Source organism: Stenella coeruleoalba (assembly GCF_951394435.1).
Source record: "Stenella coeruleoalba genome assembly, chromosome: 8".
Classification (NCBI taxonomy): Eukaryota; Metazoa; Chordata; class Mammalia; order Artiodactyla; family Delphinidae; genus Stenella; species Stenella coeruleoalba.
This window is the reverse complement of record NC_137154.1, coordinates 98,773,080-98,796,979: the sequence shown is the minus strand read 5'-3', so window position 1 is coordinate 98,796,979 and position 23,900 is coordinate 98,773,080. Positions and strand designations below refer to the sequence as shown.

The 23,900-nt window shown below is 46.9% G+C and overlaps 1 protein-coding gene across 10 annotated transcripts in view; it reads right to left on the bottom strand.

Moving 5' to 3' along the window:
- GRAMD1B (GRAM domain containing 1B) overlaps positions 1-23,900 on the bottom strand; it is a 247,550-nt gene that overhangs the window by 78,921 nt on the left and 144,729 nt on the right. Inside the window, exon 1 of one of the 10 annotated variants that reach the window (XM_079930632.1) lies at positions 18,912-19,567. The exons of 7 other annotated variants lie outside the window; for them this stretch is intronic. In XM_079930632.1, coding sequence (XP_079786758.1) covers positions 18,912-18,934 — 23 coding nt within the window. In that variant the 5' untranslated portion in view covers positions 18,935-19,567. Of the gene's footprint in view, positions 1-1,569; positions 1,606-1,927; positions 2,068-18,911; positions 19,568-23,900 lie in introns of those variants that run through there. 2 more of the 10 variants (XM_079930623.1, XM_079930625.1) reach the window with 2 other exon arrangements.

Below are 23,900 nucleotides of genomic sequence, written 5' to 3'. Positions count from 1 at the left end.
CCTAATTTTTCACCCAAAGCAGTGCTTTCCTCTGCAGCCTCCCTGGAGGAGAAGGAAAAGAAACCAAAGGACCTCTTCCATTAGCTTCCAAAATAATGAATCAATATTCTTAACTAACGGGGCAGGTTAGCCAAACCCTTCTCCCAAGAGAGGTTGATACATGGCCCTCAATCCACGGAGGTCCTCCTTCTGCCCATCACTGTGGGTCTCAGAACCACCAGAAGTACCAAAATCCGCCCCCCAACCAAGAACAGAAATGCGCCTGTGAAGCTTCCTGGAGATCTTGTGAAATGTGCTCCAGTGGGAGTGAGTGGATGAGGAAAGCTCTGCCCACTGCTGGGTTCCCTGTGTGCTGACATTTGCGATCAAGATGGAAAATATCCACGAGACGTGCCCTGGAGACTGGATTGTATTCTTCTAAATCATCTTGCATTCGACTCACCAAAAACTCTTGTAACGGTATCTATAAAATACCACCGTACGGCATTAGAATGCTCTACTAGGCCAATGGCCTTTTGTCCAGCCTTGATTATTTCCCAGAACACCCTGGGGGGAAGGCAGAAAGGAAGAGCTCAATCCTCCCAGGTTGAGTGTCTCTCTCCCACCCTCCTCCAGCCGCATGCCAGGCCCATAGCAGCCGAATCAATGTGACTCCTGAGTAACGAATGCAAGAAAAATTAGAAGGCACAGGAAGAAAAAGAAGCCTTGAGCTGGATACTAAACATGGAAAATTTTAGTCCAACAGAATCGTTTTCAGAAAAGTAGTGGTTGAGCAAAACCAAAAGCTTATAATAAAACCTTGGATGCGTGCTGAACCGTAGCAGTGCCCACTCTGGCTCAGCGGCACTCCTAAGGGTAGCACCACCCACATACCCCGGGTTACACACACACCCCCCGAGCCCCCATGGATGCTTGTGTGCTTGCGTCCCTTCTCCTTCCCTGAGGTCAGGAAGGCTAGGCAGAGGGCTCAATTTAACTCAGGGGATGGAGCTGGGTGTGGGTAGTAATTAGGATACCTTGTATTTATGTCTAGCTATTTCTGGCCTGCGGCTTGTTTTCTCCTCCTTCAATTCCCTCTGAAGAGGTCAGTCAGCCTTACAGATGTGGATTCTGGCCTTCCTGTGCCAGCGATCCAGTGCTCATCAGCATCACCTCGCCCAGAGGTGGAAATTAGGCCAGGATTTTTGTCCTCACTACTGGCCAAGTGACAGGGAGAGCAGACGTTAGGGACACCTTCTCCGAGCGAGTCACACAGACGTACCTGAGAATTGCTGCTCATTTGCTAAAGCATATAAGGCTTCCCTTCCCAAGGCCAGCTTAGCCAGGGCACACCGCCACTAACAGACTATTCAGATCGTGATCTCCTGGATGAAACCTGGATGACCAGGTTACCAAAAAAAAAAAAAGGTTTCACAAAAAAGTCTGCAGTACTACTGATGTGTTAGCTCTGTTGTGCTAACTTTATAAATATCAGCTTTCATCCTCATAACCACCCTATACTGTAGGGACTAAATTATCCCTATTTTAAAGGGGGAGACAACTGAGGCACACAGAGGTTGAGAAACTTACCCAAGATCACAGAGATAGTAGCTGGTGGGGCCAGGATTCAAGCCCAGCGGACCAGCCCGGGGTATACGCTCGAAACCACTGAAGAGAAGCCGCCTTGCTTAAATTCGTGGGCCCCGTGCAGTTACTCTGATTCAGCACATGATCCTGAGGACCAACCAGGTTTGCAGATCGCTAATGAAGTCGGTGGCTCTCAAACTACCTACGGTGTGCTTGTGGGTATTCAGATTCCTGGGCCTCAGAAGTTCTAGAATTGGAACCGAGAATCTATAGTTTTAACAGGCGCCTAAGATGAGGCCAGTGCAGGTGGTTCACAGAAGGCCCGTGCAGAGAACTAGTTCCATCACCTAACCCAGCTCACCTGGGACAAGTAAACAGCTCACTGGGGCACCTCAGGGCTGCCTGCGTTGACTGTCCCTTCTTCACTGGAGCAGCCCTGGGGGAAGGGGAGCTGGTGGCCGTGTGAGGGCTGCTCTGTTCTTTGGCCTTGGTGACAGGCTGCGTTCAGACGGTGGAGGAGGGGGAGGGGGGGACTGAAGGGAGCTCACCGTCCCTCCACCCTCGACAGGCTGCAGCACATCAGAGCGGCACACGCAGTGGGGAACGGGAAAAGGAGAAAAGACTGGGCGGCCTGGGCCCCCATCTCCTGTCACCGGAACAATGGCCTCTTCAAATCCCTGGCATCTGAACTGGCAGTCGGCCACCAGGGAAGAAAAAAGCCTGCTGTCCCTTTAAGGACGCCCTCTCTCCACAAAGGTCAGAAACGCCAGCTCAGCCTGCCCAGCGGCTGCCATTTTGCCACTTTGGTGCCCTGGGGCCCTGGGCTGTGAGCCCCGTTCCAGCTGGTTCTCCGGGCACCTGCTGTCTTCGGGAGAAGGCACAGCACCTGCGTGACAGCTGCGGCTCCAGGAGAGGTTCAGAGATCAGGCAGGAGGCGCCGGTGCAGAGGAAACCCAAGACCTCATTTGTTTCTCAAACTCATCCTCCTAGGGAGAGTTAGCCCCAAGGAAGTGGGACTTGGCGGGGGGGGGGGGGGGGCAGGTCAAAGATGACCGCGGGAGGGGTGGGGGTCAAAAAGAAAACGGACCAAGGAATGGGCGCTCCAAGAGAAACATTTCATCCGAGAGAGCAAAGGCTGACATGACAGATCCAGAAATCACAAAGAGAACAGGGCAGGGAGTGGAGGTTGGCAGGAAATACAGGGGAGTGGTCAGGGTTTTCTCCCACAGACTGAGTTCAAATCCTGCCACTTTATGTAATCTGGGGCACCATTCCTAACTTCGCTGAGCCGCAGTTCCTCTGCAATATTGGCATATATTGAGCAGTGAATAAACATTAGAAACTAATACTGTCTATTATTAGAGTACTAGCCGCTCAGTGTGTTCCTCAAGAGGCCTGAATCCCAGAACACACCACTGGTTCCAGTAAGTCATCCTGCAAATATGTGCCGTGAGGAAAGGGGGCGCTCATTTAGGAAACTACACGGTGAGGCAAATCATGATTCTCAGGAGAAAACAACTGAAAGTTAGTCACCTATTCATAATATAATGCAAGGGTTGGTGAACTCTTTCTGTAAAGAGCCAGGTAGTAAGACCATACAGTCTGACCATCCTACTGAACTCTGCTGCTGCAGGGTTAAAGCAGCCATAGACAACGTGTGCGTGAAAGAACATGGCTATGTCCCAGTAAAACCTTATTGACAGAACAGGCAGCAGGCTGAAGCTGGCTGACCCCTGAAATAAAGGATGGCATTAATAGAGGACATGCTGAGTCCTTACGGTGGCAGAGGCCCATTTCTTGCTCTTCTCATGGAACTGAGAGTATTTTACCCAATTACTTGACGTCCAGGAAGAGATTTTAGCCAACACCAGCTACCTGCAATGACTCCTGTATGCTGGTCTCCTCAGCATCTATGTCTGCAGTTTGCCCAGTACCTCTCTGCACTTCGCAGCGTTCTTTTCCTTGTTCTTCTGCACTTCCTCTAATGCTTGACATTGGGAGCTCACAGGGCAGGGTCTCCTCCTCCTCCAGCAAGCACGGTGAGAAACTGGCTGAACTGGCCACCCCTCAAGATGTCCTCCTTGAAATCCCTCATTGCAAAAATGCCCGCCCCTCCCCCACCTTCCCAGGCCACAGTGGGTTGGATCCTACAAGTCTGTTCTTCATCAGCTTCCTGAACAGCTGCGCATCTCAGGGAACCCAGGCAGATTTTCACTCATTCACTGATTTATTTAAATAGGGGAGTGCCCACTGTGTGCTAGGTAAACCTTAGAAAACACAAATTTCCCCTCCGCTTTGAGTGGAGTTGGAGAGAGGCTGCTATGGCCGGAATCTTCTCAAAAGGCTGCTGTGAAGCCTACTTATTTCCTGCTCCCTGGTGTCTTTCTACCCGAGAGCTCAAACACTTCAAAAACAACCTTCTCAGCAGTACTAACAACTTTTAACACGATGATTTCTAAATGGCACTAAAAGCAGGAAGGGGCTTCCCTGGTGGCGCAGTGGTTAACAATTCGCCTGCCAATGCAGGAGACACGGGTTTGAGCCCTGGTCCGGGAAGATCCCACGTGCCGCGAAGCAACTAAGCCCGAGTGCCACAACTACTGAGCCTGCGCTCTCGAGCCCGCGAGCCACAACTACTGAACCCGCGTGCCACAACTACTGAAGCCCGCACACCTAGAGCCCGTGCTCCACAACAAGAGAAGCCACCACAATGAGAAGCCTGCACACCTCAACAAAAGAGTAGCCCCGCTCGCCGCAACTAGAGAAAGCCCGCGCACAGCAATGAAGACCCAACACAGCCAAAAATAAATAAATAATATAAATAAATAAACAAATAAATAAATAAAAATAAAAGCAGGAAGGATAAGAAAAGCTGAGAATGAGGAAACGGTGAGATTCAAAGCAACGAGGGTAGAAAGGAAGGCAAAAAATAAAAATAAATCATTATTTCAAATTAAAAAAATATATATATTGCTTACTTATATCATTCTCTCTGCATCAAATGACCTCATTCCATAAGTCCAACTTGCATGGTCCCAGCCTTCCTTCAAAGCTCTGCTCCCAATGCATCTTCCCCAGGGAGATTTCCCTGATAAACTCCCCCCAAATCTCAAACTCTCCAGCGTCCCTTGGAATTCTCCAGCACACCTCCCACTTGTTTATGCACCTTAAGTGTGGTGTATGAGAGCCTATGGGCTCTGTCTTAACCCTTGGACTATCACCTTCTCAGAACCCCTATCAGGATTTTTCCTTCTTCCACATTCCCCATGGCACACTGTAATTGGCAAATGCTCTCCCTACACTGTTGCTTGGCCAAGGCCCTGCTTCAACGGAAGAGCTGCTGCTATCTTACAGTATCCTCAGCGACCTGCCATCACTTCTCATACCACCATTTACTCATTCATTCATTCAGCCATTCACTCAACAAAACTGATGCAGACTGTTCGTGTGCCAAGCAGTGTGCTGTAGGTTGTCTTATATCTCATTTGCAAATCGATTTAATCCTCAAACCAGCCTACTTAGATAGATATTATTAATATGTAACTGGCACACAATAACACAGGTGATTTCAGAACGGATGACGGAAAGTGTGGGCAACTGATGGGAAGGGGTAGACTATCATACTCTGGAAAAGAGGTACCCATCTACCTGGGCTGCTGCTCTGATGCTAGGAAAATGAACATGACGTATGATAGTCCCTTCTCGTCCCATGGCTGAAAATGTAGTCACCTGAGTTTTATAAAAGTATCAACTGATACAATTTTATACGAAATGGACCAATTTAAATTTAAATTTAAAAACAAACCACAGAAGAACTCAAAGCTTAAGTGAATATGTATACTGTTAAGGTTGGGAGGAACTTTCTATGACTAATACACAACAGGGGAAGGGAGACTGACCTGATCACATTCAAACAAACAAGCTGAAAATCAGCCTGACATTAAAAGACAAAAAATCCAGGGAAAGTACTTACAACATGTATGACTAAGGGTTACTAGCCTTACTACCTTGAAGAGTTGTGAGCAAGGAGAAAGACAAACACCTCAACGGGAAGGTGGGCAAAGAACAAAAAAGGCAATTCACAGAAGAAATATACATGGGTAATAAGGAAATTAAAAGCATGTAGTCAATGATCAAAGAAATGCAAATTAACGCAACTCTGAGACACCACTTGTGGAGTATCAGATTGGCAAAGACTAAAAAGAATGGTAATGCCAGGCAGGCAAAAGACAAGGGGAACAAACACTCTCATAACTTGGGGGTGGGCGGGTAAACTGGAACAACCTTCAAGGACAACTTGGCACATGTGTTAAAAGCTGTTGACCTAGAAATCTGGCTTCTAAATTTTTATCTGAAGAACGTTAGTATGACATTATTTTTAATCTTGAAGAATTAGAAATAAGCTAAATGTCAAATAAGAGGAGACAGGACAAATACTTGCATATTTGCACTGCTACCCTTAAAAGTAATTAGGTAAGTCAATGTTAGTTGATTACAGAGAGATCAGATATTAAAGCACTTAAGAACAGCATATAGAATGAATGATCAATTTCAGCTATTTCTATCTTCCTATGAAAAAATAGCTCAAAGGATATAAAGTAAAATGTTAATAGTGATTATCTCTGAAGGGTGGTATTATGACTGATTTTTTAAAAAATATTTTCTAATTTTTCTACAATGCCCACAATTTTTGCTGCAAAAAAAAAAAATCAAACAAGTTTAAAGTTCTGATAATTTTTTTCTTCAAAAATGTCTTTAATTTTGATTTTCAAAAGACAAGAAATCTATAAAAGAACTTTGAAAAGCAAAATATAAATATAAGAATACAATCAATTATCCAGCAAATATTTCTTTGAGCACCAACTGTGGGTAAAGCCCTGAAGAAAGTACAATGAGGGGACTTCTCTGGTGGTGCAGTGGTTAAGACTCCATGCTCCCAGTGAAGGGGACCCGGGTTCGGTCCTTGGTCAGGGAACTAGATCCCACATGCATGCCGCAACTAAAGAGCCCACAAGCTGCAACTAAGACCCAGCACAACTAAATAAATAAATATTAAAAATAAATAAAGTCTTAAAAAAAAAACAAAGTACAGTGAGAATCAACAAGGACCTACTGTATAACACAGGGGACTCTACTCAGTATTCTGTAATAACCTATATGGGAAAAGAATCTGAAAAAGAATGGATATGTGTATGTGTATAACTGAATCACTTTACTGTACACCTGAAACTAATACAACATTGTAAATCAACTATACTCCAATATAAAATAAAAATTAAATTAAGGGACTTCCCTGGTGGTCCACTGGGTAGGACTCCGAGCTCCCAGTGCAGGGGGCCCTGGTTCGATCCCGGGTCAGTAAACTAGATCCCACACATATGGTGCAACTAAGCAGTCCGCATGCCACAACTAAAGATCCCGTGTGCCGCAACTAAGACCTGGTACAGCCTAAATAAATAGTAAATAGTAAAAAAAATTAAATTATAAAAAGAAAGTACAATGAGAAAATAAAACAAAAATTAGAATAAATCTCTACTCTCAGAGAAGGCTTAATGTTATAAAGACAGAATGACACCTAATCCAACACAATGTAATTATGGGAATCCAAGCAAAGTGCTCCTATTTGGGGGATAAGCTAAATCTGGGAAGACTTTTTCAAGGCGGTGACAGTAAAGCTAAATTTTGAAGGATAGATAGGATTTCCATAGGCAGAGAAGAGAGAAGCATGAACAAAAGAGCAGTGTTTAACTCTGACTGTAGTTCTAGGAAAAGGTATGTGAGATGCTCTGCAGAGGATAGGTCTGTTAGGGTGGCGGGGACAGCAGATGGAGTGGATGACGAGGCTGGACAGTCAGGATGGATGGAGCCAGACTGGAGAAGGCCCTGAGTGACACGCCAGGGTGTCAACTGCATTTTCTAGGCGACACGAAGCCAAATTCAGGTTTTGAAGAAGGGCTGGAAATCTGACCTACGTGACAGCTGAATGAAAAATGGACCCAAGAGTTACGGAAGAGATTAGATTATTCAGCCACAAAAAAGAAATGAAGTACTGATACATGCTACAACTTGGATGAACCTTAAAAACATAATACTAAGTGGAAGAAACCAGTCACCAAAGTATATGCATGTGTGTGTGCATATGTATACACACGTATATTTCATAAATGGAAAATATGTATGTATATATGTATATGCATGTGTGTATGTATATATACACATGCATATATTACATGAAGTCCAGATTAGGGCAATCTAGAGAGACAGAAAGTAGGTTAGTAACTGCCCAGGGTTGGGCTGGGAGGGTTGGAATGTGCCAGCTAAAAGGTATAGGGTCTCTTTTTGAGTGAAGAAAATGTTCTAAAATTGGCTGTCGTGATGATTGTGCATATCTGTGAATATACTAAAAACTGAATGGTATACTTTATTTATTTATTTTTGGCCGCATTGGGTCTTAGTTGCGGCATGTGGGATCTTTCGTTGCAGCGCAGGGGCTCAGTAGTTGCAGTGCTCGGGCTTAGTTGCCCCGCGGTATATGGGATCTTAGTTCCCCAACCAGGGATCAAACCCGTGTCCCCTGCACTGGAAGGCAGATTCTCAACCACTGGACCACCAGGGAAGTCCCTGAATGGTACACTTCAAATGAGTTAATTGTATGGTATGCGAATTAGGTCTCAATAAAACTGTTCCAAAAAAAAAAAAAAAAAAGAAAGAGGGAGGAGATCAGCCAGGTGGCTCTTGCAACAGGCCAAGTAAGACATTCAAAGGTTATGAATTAAATCAGTGGCAGTAGTCATGGGAAAGAGTGGAGGATGATCAGAGACACTGCAACGACGGAAGTAACCATGTGGGGAGTGAGGAAGAACAAGTGAAAAAAAAACAGCTCAGAAGTTTCCAATGTGAATGACTAAGAGAGGATGTGAGGGGAAGGCTGGATGGGAGACTATTATAAATTTGCTTTTTACGTGAAAAAGCAAAAGTGAGTTTGAGCAGCTTAAGACCATTCCCGGAAGTAAGGGAACAGAGAGAGAGGTGCAGAGCTGGAGTCGACAGCCCTTCTCCTGCCAGTGGAGACTAAGAGTCTTTTGTGACTGGTGACGACAATTATTAATTATATTTAGCACTAATGACCAGTTTAAAGTGGTCCTAACTTATGCCTAGAAATATGCTTAGGAGAATTTAGCCAGAGAAAGAAGTTAAGATTGAGGCAAGCAAGGAAAACCAATTCTATAGCTGCACACAATATTCCAAGCATTGAAAAGAGCTGAGTATTTACTGCTCCAAGTAGGGATTTTGGTAAAAAGGAGTATTATCATTGCAGCTATAAATGTAATGGTTTATACAAAGACTGCTCAATAGCTGAATGGCAGTAGTTGCTCCTGTTACTAGAGGGCCTCACAGGAGCACAAATTTTGCTTGTTTATATCAAAGAATGAAAGAACATGCAGTAGAAACCTCGGTTCATAAAATCAGAGAGTTAAAAAAAAAATCATTTACACCAAAAAGATGACTAAGGAAAATAAGGCGCAATGAGCAAAGCAGATCACCTTCAAAAGCCCAATGGTCACAGTTCCCAGAATTTTTATCCCGAGGCTTGTCGAGTTAAGCCTCCGGGAAAACAAAGGGGTTTTGCATGTCATGTCATAATGCCACCGGATATACACCATGATCATTCATTCAGTCAGGATAAAAAGTTGAGGTCGCTGCAGGGAAGCTATTATGAAACAATGAAGCTCCCAGTCTCAGGAGAAAGGGTCCAAAAAAAGATCTTAACTGAAAGATAAATCTATTTGCACTACAGCAGGAGAGGCATCTGAGTCCCTCTGTGGAATTTTCCTATACTATGCAGCATCGGTGAGACCCTACAGGGAAGGGAGTCCAATTCCGGCTCCCCCTCTACTGAAGCCTCACTCCAGGGCAAGGACCAGTCCTTCTCATCTTTGTGTTCCTACCACCTAGCCCAGTGGGTGCACAAGAAACGTTCATCCACTAAACAGATGAATAAATGAATTAAAGGGAAGATAGGAAGAATCCAGTAGGAACTTGGGAAGAATATTAAAGGGTCTTGTACTCCAGAGATCCCAGCCCGAAGTCCACGGGGATCCAAAAGAGATAAAGTCTGCTGCTCTAATCTCGCCTATCGTCTTAGAGAGGAGCGCACTGGTGCCTTGCCCAAGGTCACACAACCAGTCAGCGGTAGGACAAGTTCTAGCTCCCAGTTAAGTAACCAAGTGACCATATCCATGTGGGACAGGAGACAGGAGAGCTCCAGCAATGAGACTCAAACATATGATATTGGAGGCTGTTAACTTGAAAGGAGGGTGAAACTGACTGATCGTGGCCTAAGTTTACTGTCCCTGGCTATCAGGGAAGAGAAGGATCAGAATTCTCGGTATCCAGCTAGGGCATGAGAAACAATTTTGGATTTTAGGTGTGGAGAGCGAGGACCATGACCATGCTCTCTCTGAATGATGCCAAACATAAAACAATAAAGATTTTAACAGCAGCTTAACATTTTATGAGGTGGTTACAATGTGCCAGGTCTCCTCCTAAACACATTAACAGGAATGATCTCATTTAATCCTCCCAATCTTTACAACAGCCCTCCAAGGTAGGTGTGATTAGACCCATTTTATAGATGAGAAAATCAAGGCTTGGGGAGAGTAAGTACCTTGCCTACAGTCATACAACTAGAAAGCAGCAGAACCATCTGCATCCGTCCCCTGGGGTCCACATTTACGGAGCAGCCATTTATGCCAGTGTTAGAACAAAGAGGTACCTGCTGAGAAGCAGAGCCTGCTTCCTCTAGGAAGGCAAGTCCCAAACCCAGATTCAGGAAAGCAGTCAGTGCTCAGCTCCCAAGATTTGCATTTTCTGAGGCTTGACCTCCCAGCCTTTGAATATTTCCATAAATCTTACAAAAGAAACACATAAAAACGGAATGACTTTCAAAGGTTTAGGGAATGTTCTCAGCTTAACTGGATGGTGACAATGTTTAGGTATGCTTCTTTAAGCTGTACAGATACATGATATACTTTCTTTTGCATGCATGATACACTTCATAAATTTAAATAAAATTTTTTTTTAAATAAACCCTGATGCAGCCCTGAAGTGACAGCCACCAGAACATTGATGACTAGGGTCATGGCTCACCATGGCGGGGGTGAGTGCACTGGAAAAACTATTCTACTGCATGACTGAAGGACAAAGGGAGCACCACTGCCCAGAAAGGTCGCCCCACCTCCTCAGCAAACCTCTGCTGAAATGCAAAGTTTAAAGCATTTCTACCAAATAAACACTCTTCACACTGTACGCAAGAACTAGAGTATACAGGTTAAGGGCACAGGGCTAAACATCTTCGGTTTTATCCCAGTTCTGCCACTTACCACACGGTCTCAGGCCTGTTACTTAAACCTCTTTGAGACTCAGTTTCCTTACCTGTAAAATGGGATGAACACCACCTTTCCTGTAGGGTTGTGTGAGGGTTATATGAGATTTTTTTTTTCCCCATGGAAAGCTCAGAGAAGCATTGTTATTATAATTTCTAATGCTATTCTTCACACATGCTTCCAAACTTATTCCAGTTCTCGGCCCCAGATCAGCCTGCCCTCCAAGTTGGGAAATGCATCCCCACGCTCTTCAGTCATCCTGAGCCTGAGGGCTTCTCACGGCTGAGCTGAGCAAGCCCACAGCCTCTGCCTCACTTTGGATGCTGTCGGCAGGTGAGCCCCGACTTGCCTCTGAACTTTCTGCTCTGTTCTGATCTCTGTATCCACCAGGCCCTCATCTGGTTTCTGTGGCTCAGTTCTTGCTTCTTCCCTGCCTGAGAGACCCACTAAATCCTCCTGACACCTCAGTGGCCTCCACCCTTCAAGGATCAGCCCACATCCCGCCTCCTCCATTCAGCCCTTCTCCATTGATTTTTGCCCATTACCGCTCTTCCCCTGTCTCTGTTCTTGCACATCATTGGTGCTTATAATTCATATCATTAAACGTCTTCATAAATTACCTTAGCATATTTCTCTAACTTTTCACAGGTATCAGTCTTCTCCCTTTTCATGGGCAAAGACCTGTCTTCCAACTGCTTTGTAACTGTAGTGGTTACGAGCACGGGCTCTGGAGTCAGACTGCCAGTGTGAACAATTCTGGGCTGTGTGATCTCGGGCCAATCACTAAACCTCTCGGTGCCTTAGTTACTAATTTGTAAAACCTACATAATAATGGTACAGAGCCCAAATAACTGCTATGAGTTAATATACAGAAAACATTTACAATATGTCATATAGTCAACTGTTATGAAGTACTAGCTATAATTATTACTATCTTTATCGTCATCACTATTACTATGAAGGTGCCTAGAACAAGACTGCCAGCTAGGAGGTGGCCAGGAAAAGCATATCACTTTGTTGCACCTGAGAGGCATCTCTATGTGCCTAAACTAGGGGGCAGCAAACTTTGTGTAAAGGTCCAGACAACAATTATTTTATCTTTGGGGGCCAAAGCTCTCTGTCACAACTACTCCCCTCTGATGCCGTGGCATGAAAGCAGCCACACACGATGCGTAAACAAAACTTTATTCATGGATGCTGAAATCTGAATTTCACACCATTTTTACATGTCATGAAATAGGACTCGATATTTTTTCAACCATTTAAAAATGTAAAGAAAACAACATTCTTAGCTTGCCACCTGTGTAAAAACAGGTGGCAAGCTGAACACAGCCCTCGGCTGAGCGTGCTGACACCTGGACTAAGGTCACACAAGGTCCCCCCTGATATCACAAATTAAGGCCCTTGTTCTCCAGGCGGTAAGAATACATCGTGGGATTTTAAGTAGGGGAGTGCGCCCTCGCCCACACCTCCATAAAAGCAGCTGTGGTGGGCATTACTGGTGCTCAACAATACTTCTCTGCCTGCCATCAGAAGTCTACATCTCCCAGCGTTCTGGCTGTCAGGCAGGGCCACGTGACTAGTCCTGGCCAATGTGCTAAAAGGGCAGTGACAGTGTATTTGCTTCCGAGGAGAAGCATTTAAGAGGCATGCTCTCCTCCCGCTGCAATGATGGTGGAGGAGATGCCAGGAGATTCTACAGCCTGGACCACTGAGCTACCACACGGAGGATGGCATCCCTGCAGAGTTTTCCAGAGTCTCAGAGGGACCTGGAGTGGTCAGAAACTAACTTTCACTGAGTTAAGCTGTTGAGTTTGCGGGCAGGGGTCGTCATCACAGCATAAGCTAGCCTATCCAGTTTAATTCAACATCCTTCTGCAAATACAAACCAAATAACAGCGCGAAGGATAAGTGAACACAAAAACATCTAGCCAATACCTACGTTATCATACGCTTTCACCGTAACAACTCATTTAGGAGACCAATGCCCAGCCTTCCGGACAATTTAGCAAGAGATCAGAAGCATTCTTCTCTTCCTCAAGTTCTGTCATGAGAAACCCTAAATCATCCCTTCCAGCAGTAAACTGCAATGACAAGAAGTCTCATAATAGCCAAGAAGCAGCGTTTCTAGCCAGCAGCAAAGAACCTGGAGTGCTCATCATCTCATTTGTTTGACAACATCTCTGCCATCCAGAAGCTTACATTTTTTTTTGCTCTACGTGGGCCTCTCACTGTTGTGGCCCCTCTCGTTGCGGAGCACAGGCTCCGGATGCACAGGCTCAGCGGCCATGGCTCACGGGCCCAGCCGCTCCGCGGCATGTGGGATCTTCCCAGACCGGGGCACAAACCCGTGTCCCCTGCATTGGCAGGCGGACTCTCAACCACTGCGCCACCAGGGAAGCCCCCAGAAGCTTACATTTTAATAAGAGTAAATCTCTTTCTTCTTAGGTAATAATGATGACAACAACAAGAAAGCAAGGCAAATAATGTTTAGCGTTGCTTATTTCAAGCCAGATGCAGTTTCCCAAAGGAGAAAAAAACCTGGGTAAGAGGTAGGAAAGGCCTATCCTTTTAAGAAATCTGCAGAGTCAGAAGATTTGGTCATTGCCCTAAGCTGTCCTGATACTCAAGGGATTTAAATGCTTGGGTGACCAGTACTCAGTGCCCTGGATTTACCAAACCATGGGAAATCGCCAGTTCCCATCCCACCAAGTCATAAAGTAAATCTCACACTGTTAGCAAGAGGTGTGCCTGCTGGGGGATGATGGTAAATGAATATTGACTATTTTCCAATGAAGGTTTATTTTTAGTGTCTCCTGCTGGCTAAAGAAGTGCACCAATGGCCCACATCACAAGGGACCCGCTCTGTCGGGACGGCGGCCTTTGTTTAAACCATTGCTGAAAGGAAAGCCGACAGACCCACTCATCTGCTACCCCACTTTCCAGACGGCTGCCACCCAAGGCAAACGGAAGTTACCTAACACGGCCACACGGCAGGTCAAAAGGCGATGACAAGATTCAGACTCACGAGCTGGCTTTCCAGAATCTCGAGCCTTCACCCTAGCTCACCTTCTGGTAAACGTGTGAAGAGCTAGGAAGCTTGGGGCTAAAGGGGTTGTGCAGAGGCCATGCCCAAGGTTTCCTCCTCCTCCAAAGTAAACCTCACAGAAAGGGCCTCGAAAGATAGATACACGTCCTGAGCTTAATGCTCCAGAAAGTCCAAACTCTTTCCTTATGTCTAGTTTAAATCCTCCCTGCTGCAACCCAACCGTTTCTTCTTTCTTGGGTCTAAACCAGAGCTGAAGAAGGAACAGCGCTCCATTCGTTAACAGATTTAAAGAGAAGAAGTACGCTGGACCAGTGACCTCGTATCAGATAAAATATGGCTGGCCATCAATCTCCATGAAAGATGGAGGTGTGCAAAACGGACTCTTGTCCCAGTTACCCAGTAACAACGTAAGTGACTGGGTTCTCTCGCACGGCGTTCACATTCCTAAAGAAACAGTGTGAAGTTGCACGACTGCTCACTCACCTGCTCCAACACAGAGACAGACTCGAAATTCCTCTCATCTGTGGACCAAGACCTGGCCACAGAAATGCTTCCCCCGCTATGTGTCTTTACTCTGTTTTTTTTTTCACCAAATGAAATTCTTCCAGCATGCTGACTTTCCTGAAGGTCTGTCAGAGCCCCCAACAGACGTGAGGACAGAGAACCGAGACAGATGTCACGACAGGCTGTCAAGTCCTGTGGGGTCGAAACAGTCTGTACAGGGAGCAGCCCCACGGGACTGGAGGCTTCCTAGTGGCTGGGTTTCTGAAGCTCTACGGGAATTAGGGACAGCTTTACATCACACACACATACAAAAAAAAATTAACCATGTAGAAGCTAAGGAGGCCTAGTGAAGTGTCCTTTAAAAAACTTACTTGGCTTCTAAACTACACGCGCCACGCTTCTGCTTGGACACAGCCCTGTCTGCATACGGACCTCCTTCCACGATCTCCTCCCCGCCGCCTTCACCTTGCTCACCAAGTTATCAGGAGATGGAATCACAGAAGCATCTTTTGGGAGAGCCTAAAGCCCCTGATCCAGTGAGGGGGAGGCTGGATTGTGGGGGGAGGATTTCTCGCTCACAATCCAGCCACTTGTCAATCACAGACACGTATCTTGATCAGCTTCATCCAAAAGCATCCCCTGTGGTAACCTTGTAACTCCAAGAGGTGGGGTAATAATGTTGTACACAGTACAGCCTCCACTCACCTAACGCTGTCCAGGCTTCACACCCACCCCTCAAGTGCCAATTACTTCAAGAAGCTTCTCTGCCACCCAAGCGGAAATAAATTCCAACCTCCTCTGGATTTCTAGAGTGCTTGTTGTTCATTGCCCTAGCATTTACTGACTTGTTTTGTGTGTGTGGGGGGTGTGTGTGTGTGTGTGGTCGGGTCTCATTCTGCCCGGGAGGCTTCCAGTCCCTAGAAGTGGGAGGCAATGTCCTTTACATTTTTTCACCCCCCTCAACGCCTAAGCACAGGGCTGTGAAAACAATAATTACTTGGTCAACATTTGTAGTATGAAGGGATGGATGAATAATGAATTTATAGGGCTTCCCTGGTGGCGCAGTGGTTGATAGTCCGCCTGCCAATGCAGGGGACACAGGTTCGTGCCCTGGTCCGGGAAGATCCCACATGCCGCGGAGCGGCTGGGCCCGTGAGCCATGGCCGCTGAGCCTGCGCGTCCGGAGCCTGTGCTCCGCAACGGGAGAAGCCACAACAGTGAGAGGCCCGCGTACCGCAAAAAATAAAAAAAAATAATAATGAATTTATAGACCTTGACTCTGCCCTGCTCTCTGGAGAAGTATAGGTCTAACCTTGTTGTTGCTGTGATAGTTGCGAAACTGAAATAATGGTCAAGTAATAAGAGTGTGCATCCTGGCCTTCCAGTAACTAGTTGCAAGAATTTAGTCAAAACCCTTTATCACTCTGTAGGTCAGTTTCCCTAGCTCTGAAATGGAGACGCCACTTGATGGAATTATAGTGAGGACTGGGATAACACATTTCCATACACTTTTAAAAGCCTAACTGGACTTCCCTGGTGGCACAGTGGTTAAGAATCTGTCAGCCAATGCAGGGACACGGGTTCGAGCCCCGGTCCAGCAAAATCCCACATTGCCACGGAGCAGCTAAGCCTGTGAGCCACAACTACTGAGCCCTCGTGCCACAACTACTGAAGCCCTCGCACCTAGAGCCCGTGCTCCGCAACAAGAGAAGCCACCGCAACGAGAAGCCTGCGCACGGCAACGGAGAGTAGCCCCCGTTCACCGCAACTAGAGAAAGCCTGCGCGCAGCAACGAAGACCCAACGCAGCCAAAGATAAAATATAAATAAATTAATTAATTTAAAAATAAATAAATAAAATAAAAGCCTAATCAACTAACAACAAAAAGAGTAAGGCAAAGAGACAGCAAAAAACAAAACAGCCAATATGTACTAGACGTATATATTCACATGTATATACATATAATACAGACGAAAGTAAACAAGTGAATCACTGGGGAAAATTCCCTGCAAACCCAAAGCCAGATTCCTATCTGTACACCTTTAAGCAGGTTACTTAACCTCTCTGTCTGTTTCCTCGCTCTGTAAAGTGGGGACCTTAATCATAACACTGTAGGCACTACGTGACTTAATACATGTAAACGGTGCTCGACACATGGTAAGCACTCAAATGTTCGTTGCCATTATTATTATTGTTACTATCATTATTATTGTCAGCATTTTTTATATCACTAACACATAGGAGGCATTCTGGAAATGTTTCTAGAAATGATTCAAAGGTTAGAAAGTTAATTCATACCATCCACTTCCATACGCAGACAGTTTTATCCAGAACAAAACAGCCAGTGTATTTGTCACCTTGTTTCTAGCAAGTCTCCCTGTTGGGAGAGTAGAGGGTACCCCGACATGGGATCCCACCAAAGGGAGCCGCATTTCCAGTCCAAACATCCACATCACAACTACAAGGTCTGGCCCCTGGGCCAAAATGGACTGATAAATCTGTACCTAATGACATGGTGAATCACGGGATCTGACAGTACCCAGGCAGACCACATACACAATTTCCCCATCCTGGTAGCATTTTACTTGGCTGAAAAGGACAAGGTTACCCCAATTACAGTTCCCAGCCTAACACTGCTCTCCTGTTGAAATGCATCAAGAGGTGCTCAAGGCAGATTTGTAAAGGTAAACATCTCGGCACATCCCTGAGAGATCAGCCCGGGCTGTGCAGAGAAGCGCTCTGCGTTAAAGTGATGTCTCATCCTGCATGACAGCCAAGCACCCCTCAGCTCCAGCCCGGGTGCGCTGACAGCAGGGGCGCAGAGGAAGGCTGAGTGACTTCTGATGATGAGGCAGTATCCCCACTCTCCCAGCAGCACCTGGGCTCTCCTTGGAGGCCTCATCCAAGTCACAGACCCAGCTCGGCTCTGCTGAGGAATAAAGGGGCAGCTTTGGATGCTGACCGGGCCTGCTAACAGCTTCCAACCCAGAAGGAACAGGAAAGCTGGACCCAAGAAAGCAAGGGCAGGGATGGCACCATAGTACCTCTGCCACCCTTTCTCAAACTCAGAGGGGGCTTCAGCATAAGAGTCGATACAAGAGGCAGTGATACCAAATCCTAAGCAGCAGAAGCTACAGGCTGGGCGGTCACTGACGTGCACCACTGCTGGGGACCTCACAGGTATGAAGAGTTAAGGTTGCAGGAACTAAGCTCCTCCCCTTCCCTTCCACAAAGTATCTTTTCTGAAGCGCCTTTTCACTAAAGGACCCTCTTGCCTAAGGGAGGAGGGCTGGCGTAGACTGATTCTGTCAGGGTTTACCCTGGCGAACCCGGCTTCTGCAAAGCCAGAGGTGGCCGAGAGCCAGGCTAGGACTCCCTGCATTAGAGTGCTCACCCGGACTCTGACAAGCGCCCTCCAATCCGGAAAGGTGACCCAGCTACCACCCCGCCCACGACTGCCGGCGCAGGGAAGGCAGGACGCAGCCCTGCAGGGGGCGCTCTCTCGCTGTTGCCTCCTCCCACCCTCCCCTGCCTTCAAGGAGAGGAAGCTCCATCTCCAGCCCCAGGAGCCTTTCTCCTCCGTGCTGCGCACGCCGCCCTGCAGACAGTGGCAAAGTTTTCCAAGCAAAATCTCCAGTTGCTCAAGCAGATAAAACGCCAATTCACCCACCCAGCTGATTCAAAGGAGAAGAGGGAGAATACGGGTTTTACTTCTAAAATGGAAGGTAAAAATGTTCTGACGACTTCTGCGGCTACAATACAGATACCCCACACCCCAAGCAAGAGGAAGAGGGGACTGCAAAGCCCCAAGGCGCGTCCATGTGGTGGGCAGGGGGACGGCCCGCTCTCCTTTCGACACCAGGCATGCTAGAGGTTGGAGCCTGGCCCCCCAGGACTCTCTCCTCACAGAGAAGCCTCTAAGCGGTCAGGGACTGCCCACCGGGGGGAGGGTGCCCAAAGCAGCAGGGTGAGGAGGGCCCCTCTGGATGTCTGTCGGGTCAAGAAAGTTCGCACCGCCAGCTTAATGCGGACATGCAGGACCTTGTGAAAGGTTTCTTTCTTTATCCAGTTCCCTCAGTGTTTGGCACCCCTCAGCCCCCTCAGAGTCGGAGCCTCATTTCAGCTGCAGTTTGATTCTCTCCACCGCGGCCCAACTTCCACAAAACCCCTCCCCCAGGAAGATGCTGGCAGAAAAAATACTGCAGCAGTGCAGAAGCTGGGGGGAGCCAGACAGGGCAACCCAACTTTGTAGAGTGTGTGGACCCCGCCTTAACCCCTCGATACCCAGCTAGGGAGAGGGGCCTACCTGAGGGAGACCTCTCTTGAGGATGCTGAGGTGCTGGGGGGCGCACAGGGGTGAAGAAAGACAGCGGCAGGGGAAGGTGCCTTATCCCTTCTCTACTCACCAGGACAGCTTGAATCCTTTCATTAGTACAGTCACGATAATCCACTGACCGTGTCCTTAGCATCCCGGGCACAGCTCCGGAGGACCCAGGACATATTTGAAAAGATGATGAAGTCCCAAAAGAACAGAATCCCATGTAATGTGACTTGAACCCAGAGAGAGAAAGAAAAAAGAGAGAGAGAGAGAGAGAGAGAGAGAGAGACACGGGCAGCCCCAGCCAGAAGAAGTGCTCCGCTGCTTTCCCCCCTTCGCCGTTCCCAGCTGAAAGCTCGGCGAAGAGGCAAAGGACAGCTTCTGCAAACCCAGCCCGGGGCTGGAGCTGCCTGCCTGAGCGGTTGCTGCCACTGCCAGTTTCTGATGAGGATGGGTAACGCTGGCAAGGCTGCAAAACAAGCCCTGGAGTTGCCGTCAACAGGCGGGCTGGCCGGCCACCCTACCCTCACCTCACGCCGGCTCAGCGCAGCCTTGGTAAAGGAACCCAGGGAGAGCCCGGCAGGAGAGCAAAAACCTAGCAGAACCTGCACCTCTCCTCCCCCAGGCGGCAGCTCCCGCAGCTCCATATAACCTCCTAATCAATGCAGTACCCAGGCAAAGCGCTGCCAGCCACTTCCGCCCATTTAAAGACACAGCACATGTTTTGTCCCAGGATGGGACAGAAAGTCGGGGAGAGGGTGGGTGAGCAACGTGGGCGCTGGAGAAGGAAGAGGAGAGGGGCAGAAATATCTGAAGACGAGCACTTCCCTGGGCATCGCCAAAGGGTTAAAAATGCCCCACGCCTAGAGGCGGAGGGGAGCCTTGCCCCCAGGCCCTTTGCCAGCCCCGAATCTGAAGCTGTGCCGACCTGAGAGGCCGGATGCCTAGGTGTCCGGAGGCAGGCGAGCTGCGCGGGACCACCTTAAACGGAGTCCTGGCCCTTTTCTCCAGCGAGGCGGGGCGGGGCGAGCTCGGGGCTGCGGCTGCGAGCTCCCCGGCAGTTCACAGCCCACGGAACACACAGTTCTCCTCCCTGCTGGGGAAGTCGCCTGCCCTGACTTCTGGGGCTCGTGGTGAGGCAGCAGCTTACGGTGGCCCAGCAGTGCCCCCAGTCACCCGGAGCCAGGGAACTCTTAAGCTGGCCACAAAGGCCTGGTGTAGGATTTAAACAACATTTTATCACCAATGCAGGGCGCCGCGAAGATTCAGACCAGGCACAGCACCGAGATTTTCAACATCAGCTCGGAACACGCAGTTCCCAGGAAAAGGGGAAACGACTCTTCTTACAATCCTCCAAGCTGGGGCCCAGGAGTTCCAGCACCAGCAACTTCCCTGGCTAGGTCATTCCTTTTTGTCCTCCCCTAGATTACTGACTATCTGGGTCAGTAATGCGGATGGGTGAGAATGAACAAAGAGGAGATTAATTATGACATGGCAACCTTCAACTCAACCATAATAAGCCTTTATACCCTGTAACTTGCCCCAAAGCAATCTAGATATTCATTTGTGTTGTATGCACACCATCTACACTTGACCCTCTAAGGCGATGCTCTTAAGAAAAACTGCAGTGCAGATCCCCGTTGGTAGCACTCATTGTACGTGTAATACTTGTTTATTATCTGCCTTCCTCCTTTTACATGGTCAGCTCCATGAAGGCAGGGGCTGTGTAGGGGTTCAGCTCTATCTCCCTGGTGAGTAGGCGGGCTTGCACAGTAGGGGTCCGATGAGCAAGTGTTTAATTGAAGTGACCTCATTCAAACCTAACTGAAACACTGTAGTCTCTCTCTCTAGTGTCCAGATGGTTCTGCAGAAATACTCTTAAACATATCCTTGGGTGATGGAATTTCCCTCCACCCATAGCCCCCATGCCAGACAACAATGAAATGCTTTCAAGACTTCTGAACACATCTGGAATCATGTTTTTACAGCTCCTTGAGCCTGTACCCAGGCCACAGTGTCAGCCTAGGTATTGTAGGGATGGATGCAACAGATTCCAGAAGTGCATAGAGTTCTCCTTTACAACCTAGATAAGTCACCCGAAGGGCTTCCCCAGGACACGTGACCCGGCCCCTAGACTAACGTCACTTAGAGCACTCCAGGTAGATGAGAATATTCTCATTCTGCTCCGTCAACTGCTCTGATCACAAGTGACACATAAAACCTGGACCAAAGCTTTCCAAGTATTACGTTAGAGACAATTATTGTAATGTTAAAATTCTTTAGCTTTTACCATGTATGTATTTTTTTTGTTTAAACTCTCCTTTGCTTCGCAGCTATCAGTATGAATTTATTGAGGGCAAGCAGTATCTCATTTAATCGTCACACACATAATGAAGCAGTTAACTATCGTTACCTTCCAGGTAACGCAGCAGAAAACTAGAGTGCAGTATCTTGATTCGTCTAATGCCAAACAACAAGCTGCAAGCTTGGGATGTGAATGCAGGCACATCCAACTCCCAAATCCACTCTCAGTCATAATGTATGTTTATTAAAAAAAACTTCACTATCAGACAAGCTGATCGTGAGTGCTAACATGCTTCCAGAACAGAAAGAATCCAAGTAACAGGTAAAAAAAAAGGAGACTAAATCAAGGCAGCTTCCTCTTTCTCTTACTGATGAGTTAGCTGGCTTGCGTGTCACTGTACGTCTGTGATGTGAGAAGCGCCCTGAGCCTCCTCATTTAATATATTTTCCTTGTTTTATCTTCTCATAGAGGACAGTCTGTTTTGTATGGTTTGAAAAGTTCCCTGATCAGTAAATTGTCAGCACTGACATAATTCTACATTACTCTGTATATGATCAGGCAGGTGCATTAGGCTCTCCTGCTTCTGCCTGACTCTGCAGTCTGGCTGGCTGCTCCCTGACATCTGTATTTCAGGAAGGGCAATAATTTAAAAAAAAAAAAACTAAATTCAGAACACTTCCATTTCTGGCAATATGGCAGACTAGATATCCTGATGGTCCTTCCTGTTAACAACAACTAAAAATGCAACATAAAATAAAATATTAACAAAGGGGGGGGTAAGATTTTTTTTTTTTTTTTTTTTTTTGCGGTACTCGGGCGTCTCACTGTTGTGGCCTCTCCCGTTGCGGAGCACAGGCTCCGGACGCACAGGCTCAGCGGCCATGGCTCACGGGCCCAGCCGCTCCGCGGCATGTGGGATCTTCCCGGAGCGGGGCACGAACCCATGTCCCCTGCATCAGCAGGCGGACTCTCAACCACTGCGCCACCAGGGAAGCCCAAGAAATTCTTTTAAAAAGCTTGATGAACTATCAAAACAGTATGGAATATTTAGAGGCACAAATGTAGTGAGGGCAGAAACCCAGAAAATCAAGGAACGCCTAGAGGATGCATTTTCTAGAAGGCATTTGCAGAAGCTGTGAAATTGGGCTTTGGTTTTTATGGCCTCACAAAGCACAGTGGACAAGAGACGACTTCTCCAAAAGCCCACTAATGTGAAAGGTCTAAGGGGAGATCTGGTAAAGCAGGCCCTGCTGGCCACACCCTCACCCTAAGGGTGAACTTGAAAGAAACAGTAGGGTGGAGGATATAAAAGGAAAACTGTCTGTCTTCAACCCTGACAGTGAGTGAATGAAGAAGGAAGGAAAAACCATCTCCCCTGGTAAGTCATGACTACAAACGGATCCTCACACAGATTGTTGTCTGAGGATTTCCTAAGCAATTCACCAAAAACCATGTCCAGAAAGAAGACTGTAACCACAGTAAAATTAAGAACATCTGATCGTCAACATCGGTCACAGAAAAGACAAGATTTTTCTGGGAGAAGATATGTGTGACGTGTGTAACTGGAAAAGGAGCTGTTCACAGAGTTTATCTTAAAAATTTTACAAATCAGTAAGAAAAAGTAACACAATTAGAAAAATAGACAAATGATTTGAACAAGCACTTTCAGAAGAGGAAATGATCAATAAATATATGAAAGGTGCTCAACTTCATTAGTACTTAGGAAAATGCAAAATTAAACTTCAGTGAGATACCATCTCATACCCATCTGATTGGCAAAAATTAAAAAGTCTAACAATATCAAGGTTGGAAGGGAACTAGCGCAGGTGTATATTGGTTTGATTCCCTAAGGAAACTATTTGGTACTACGTAGTCAGGTTGAAGAAATGCATCCCCTCACACCTAACGGTTCTACCCCACTGACTGAAGAAACTCACATTAGAAATTTCACACGGGGGACTTCCCTGGTGGCGCAGTGGTTAAGAATCCGCCTGCCAAGGCAGGGGACACGGGTTCGAGCCCTGGTCCGGGCATGCCATGGAGCAACTGAGCCCATGAGCCACAACTACTGAAGCCCGCGTGCCTAGAGCCCGTGCTCCGCAACAAGAGAAGCCACCGCAATGAGAAGCCCGCGCACTGCAAAGAAAAGTAGCCCCTGCTCGCCGCAACTAGAGAAAGCCCACACGCAGCAACGAGGACCTAACGCAGCCAAAAATAAAGAAATAAATTTATTAAAAAAGAAACTTCACACGGTACTGGATGTAATAACATGGTTTGCAGAAACCAACCAAAAAACTGGGGGGAAAAAAATTTCTATCAGTAACAGAAAGGAAAAATACCTGTTGTATTTTCTTAATGTGGGATGGTATATAACAGGAGCATACAGAAGATGTATAAATTACTGTCACAGGCAACAAGGTGGATGCATCTCAGAAACAATGTTGAACGGAGGAAGCAAATCAATGAAGAATGCCTACAGTATGATTTTATATGTATTTTATGTGTGTATATAGCTAAAGAACACATAAAATAGATGATATTTTATATCCATACAGATACAGAATCTGTACAGATGTTCTGTATCCTTAAAATGAAAAGTCAAGGGAATGACACACTCAGCATTCAGGGAGGTGGTCACGCCTGGAGCGGGGGTAAGACAATGTGGTCAGCAGGACAGGTAAAAGGTACACCTGTGTTCACCTGGCACCAACCTTCTCCTATGGGTTTTTGTGAGCAGACCTGATGGAAGGGCAGGATGGTGGTGAGGGAAGG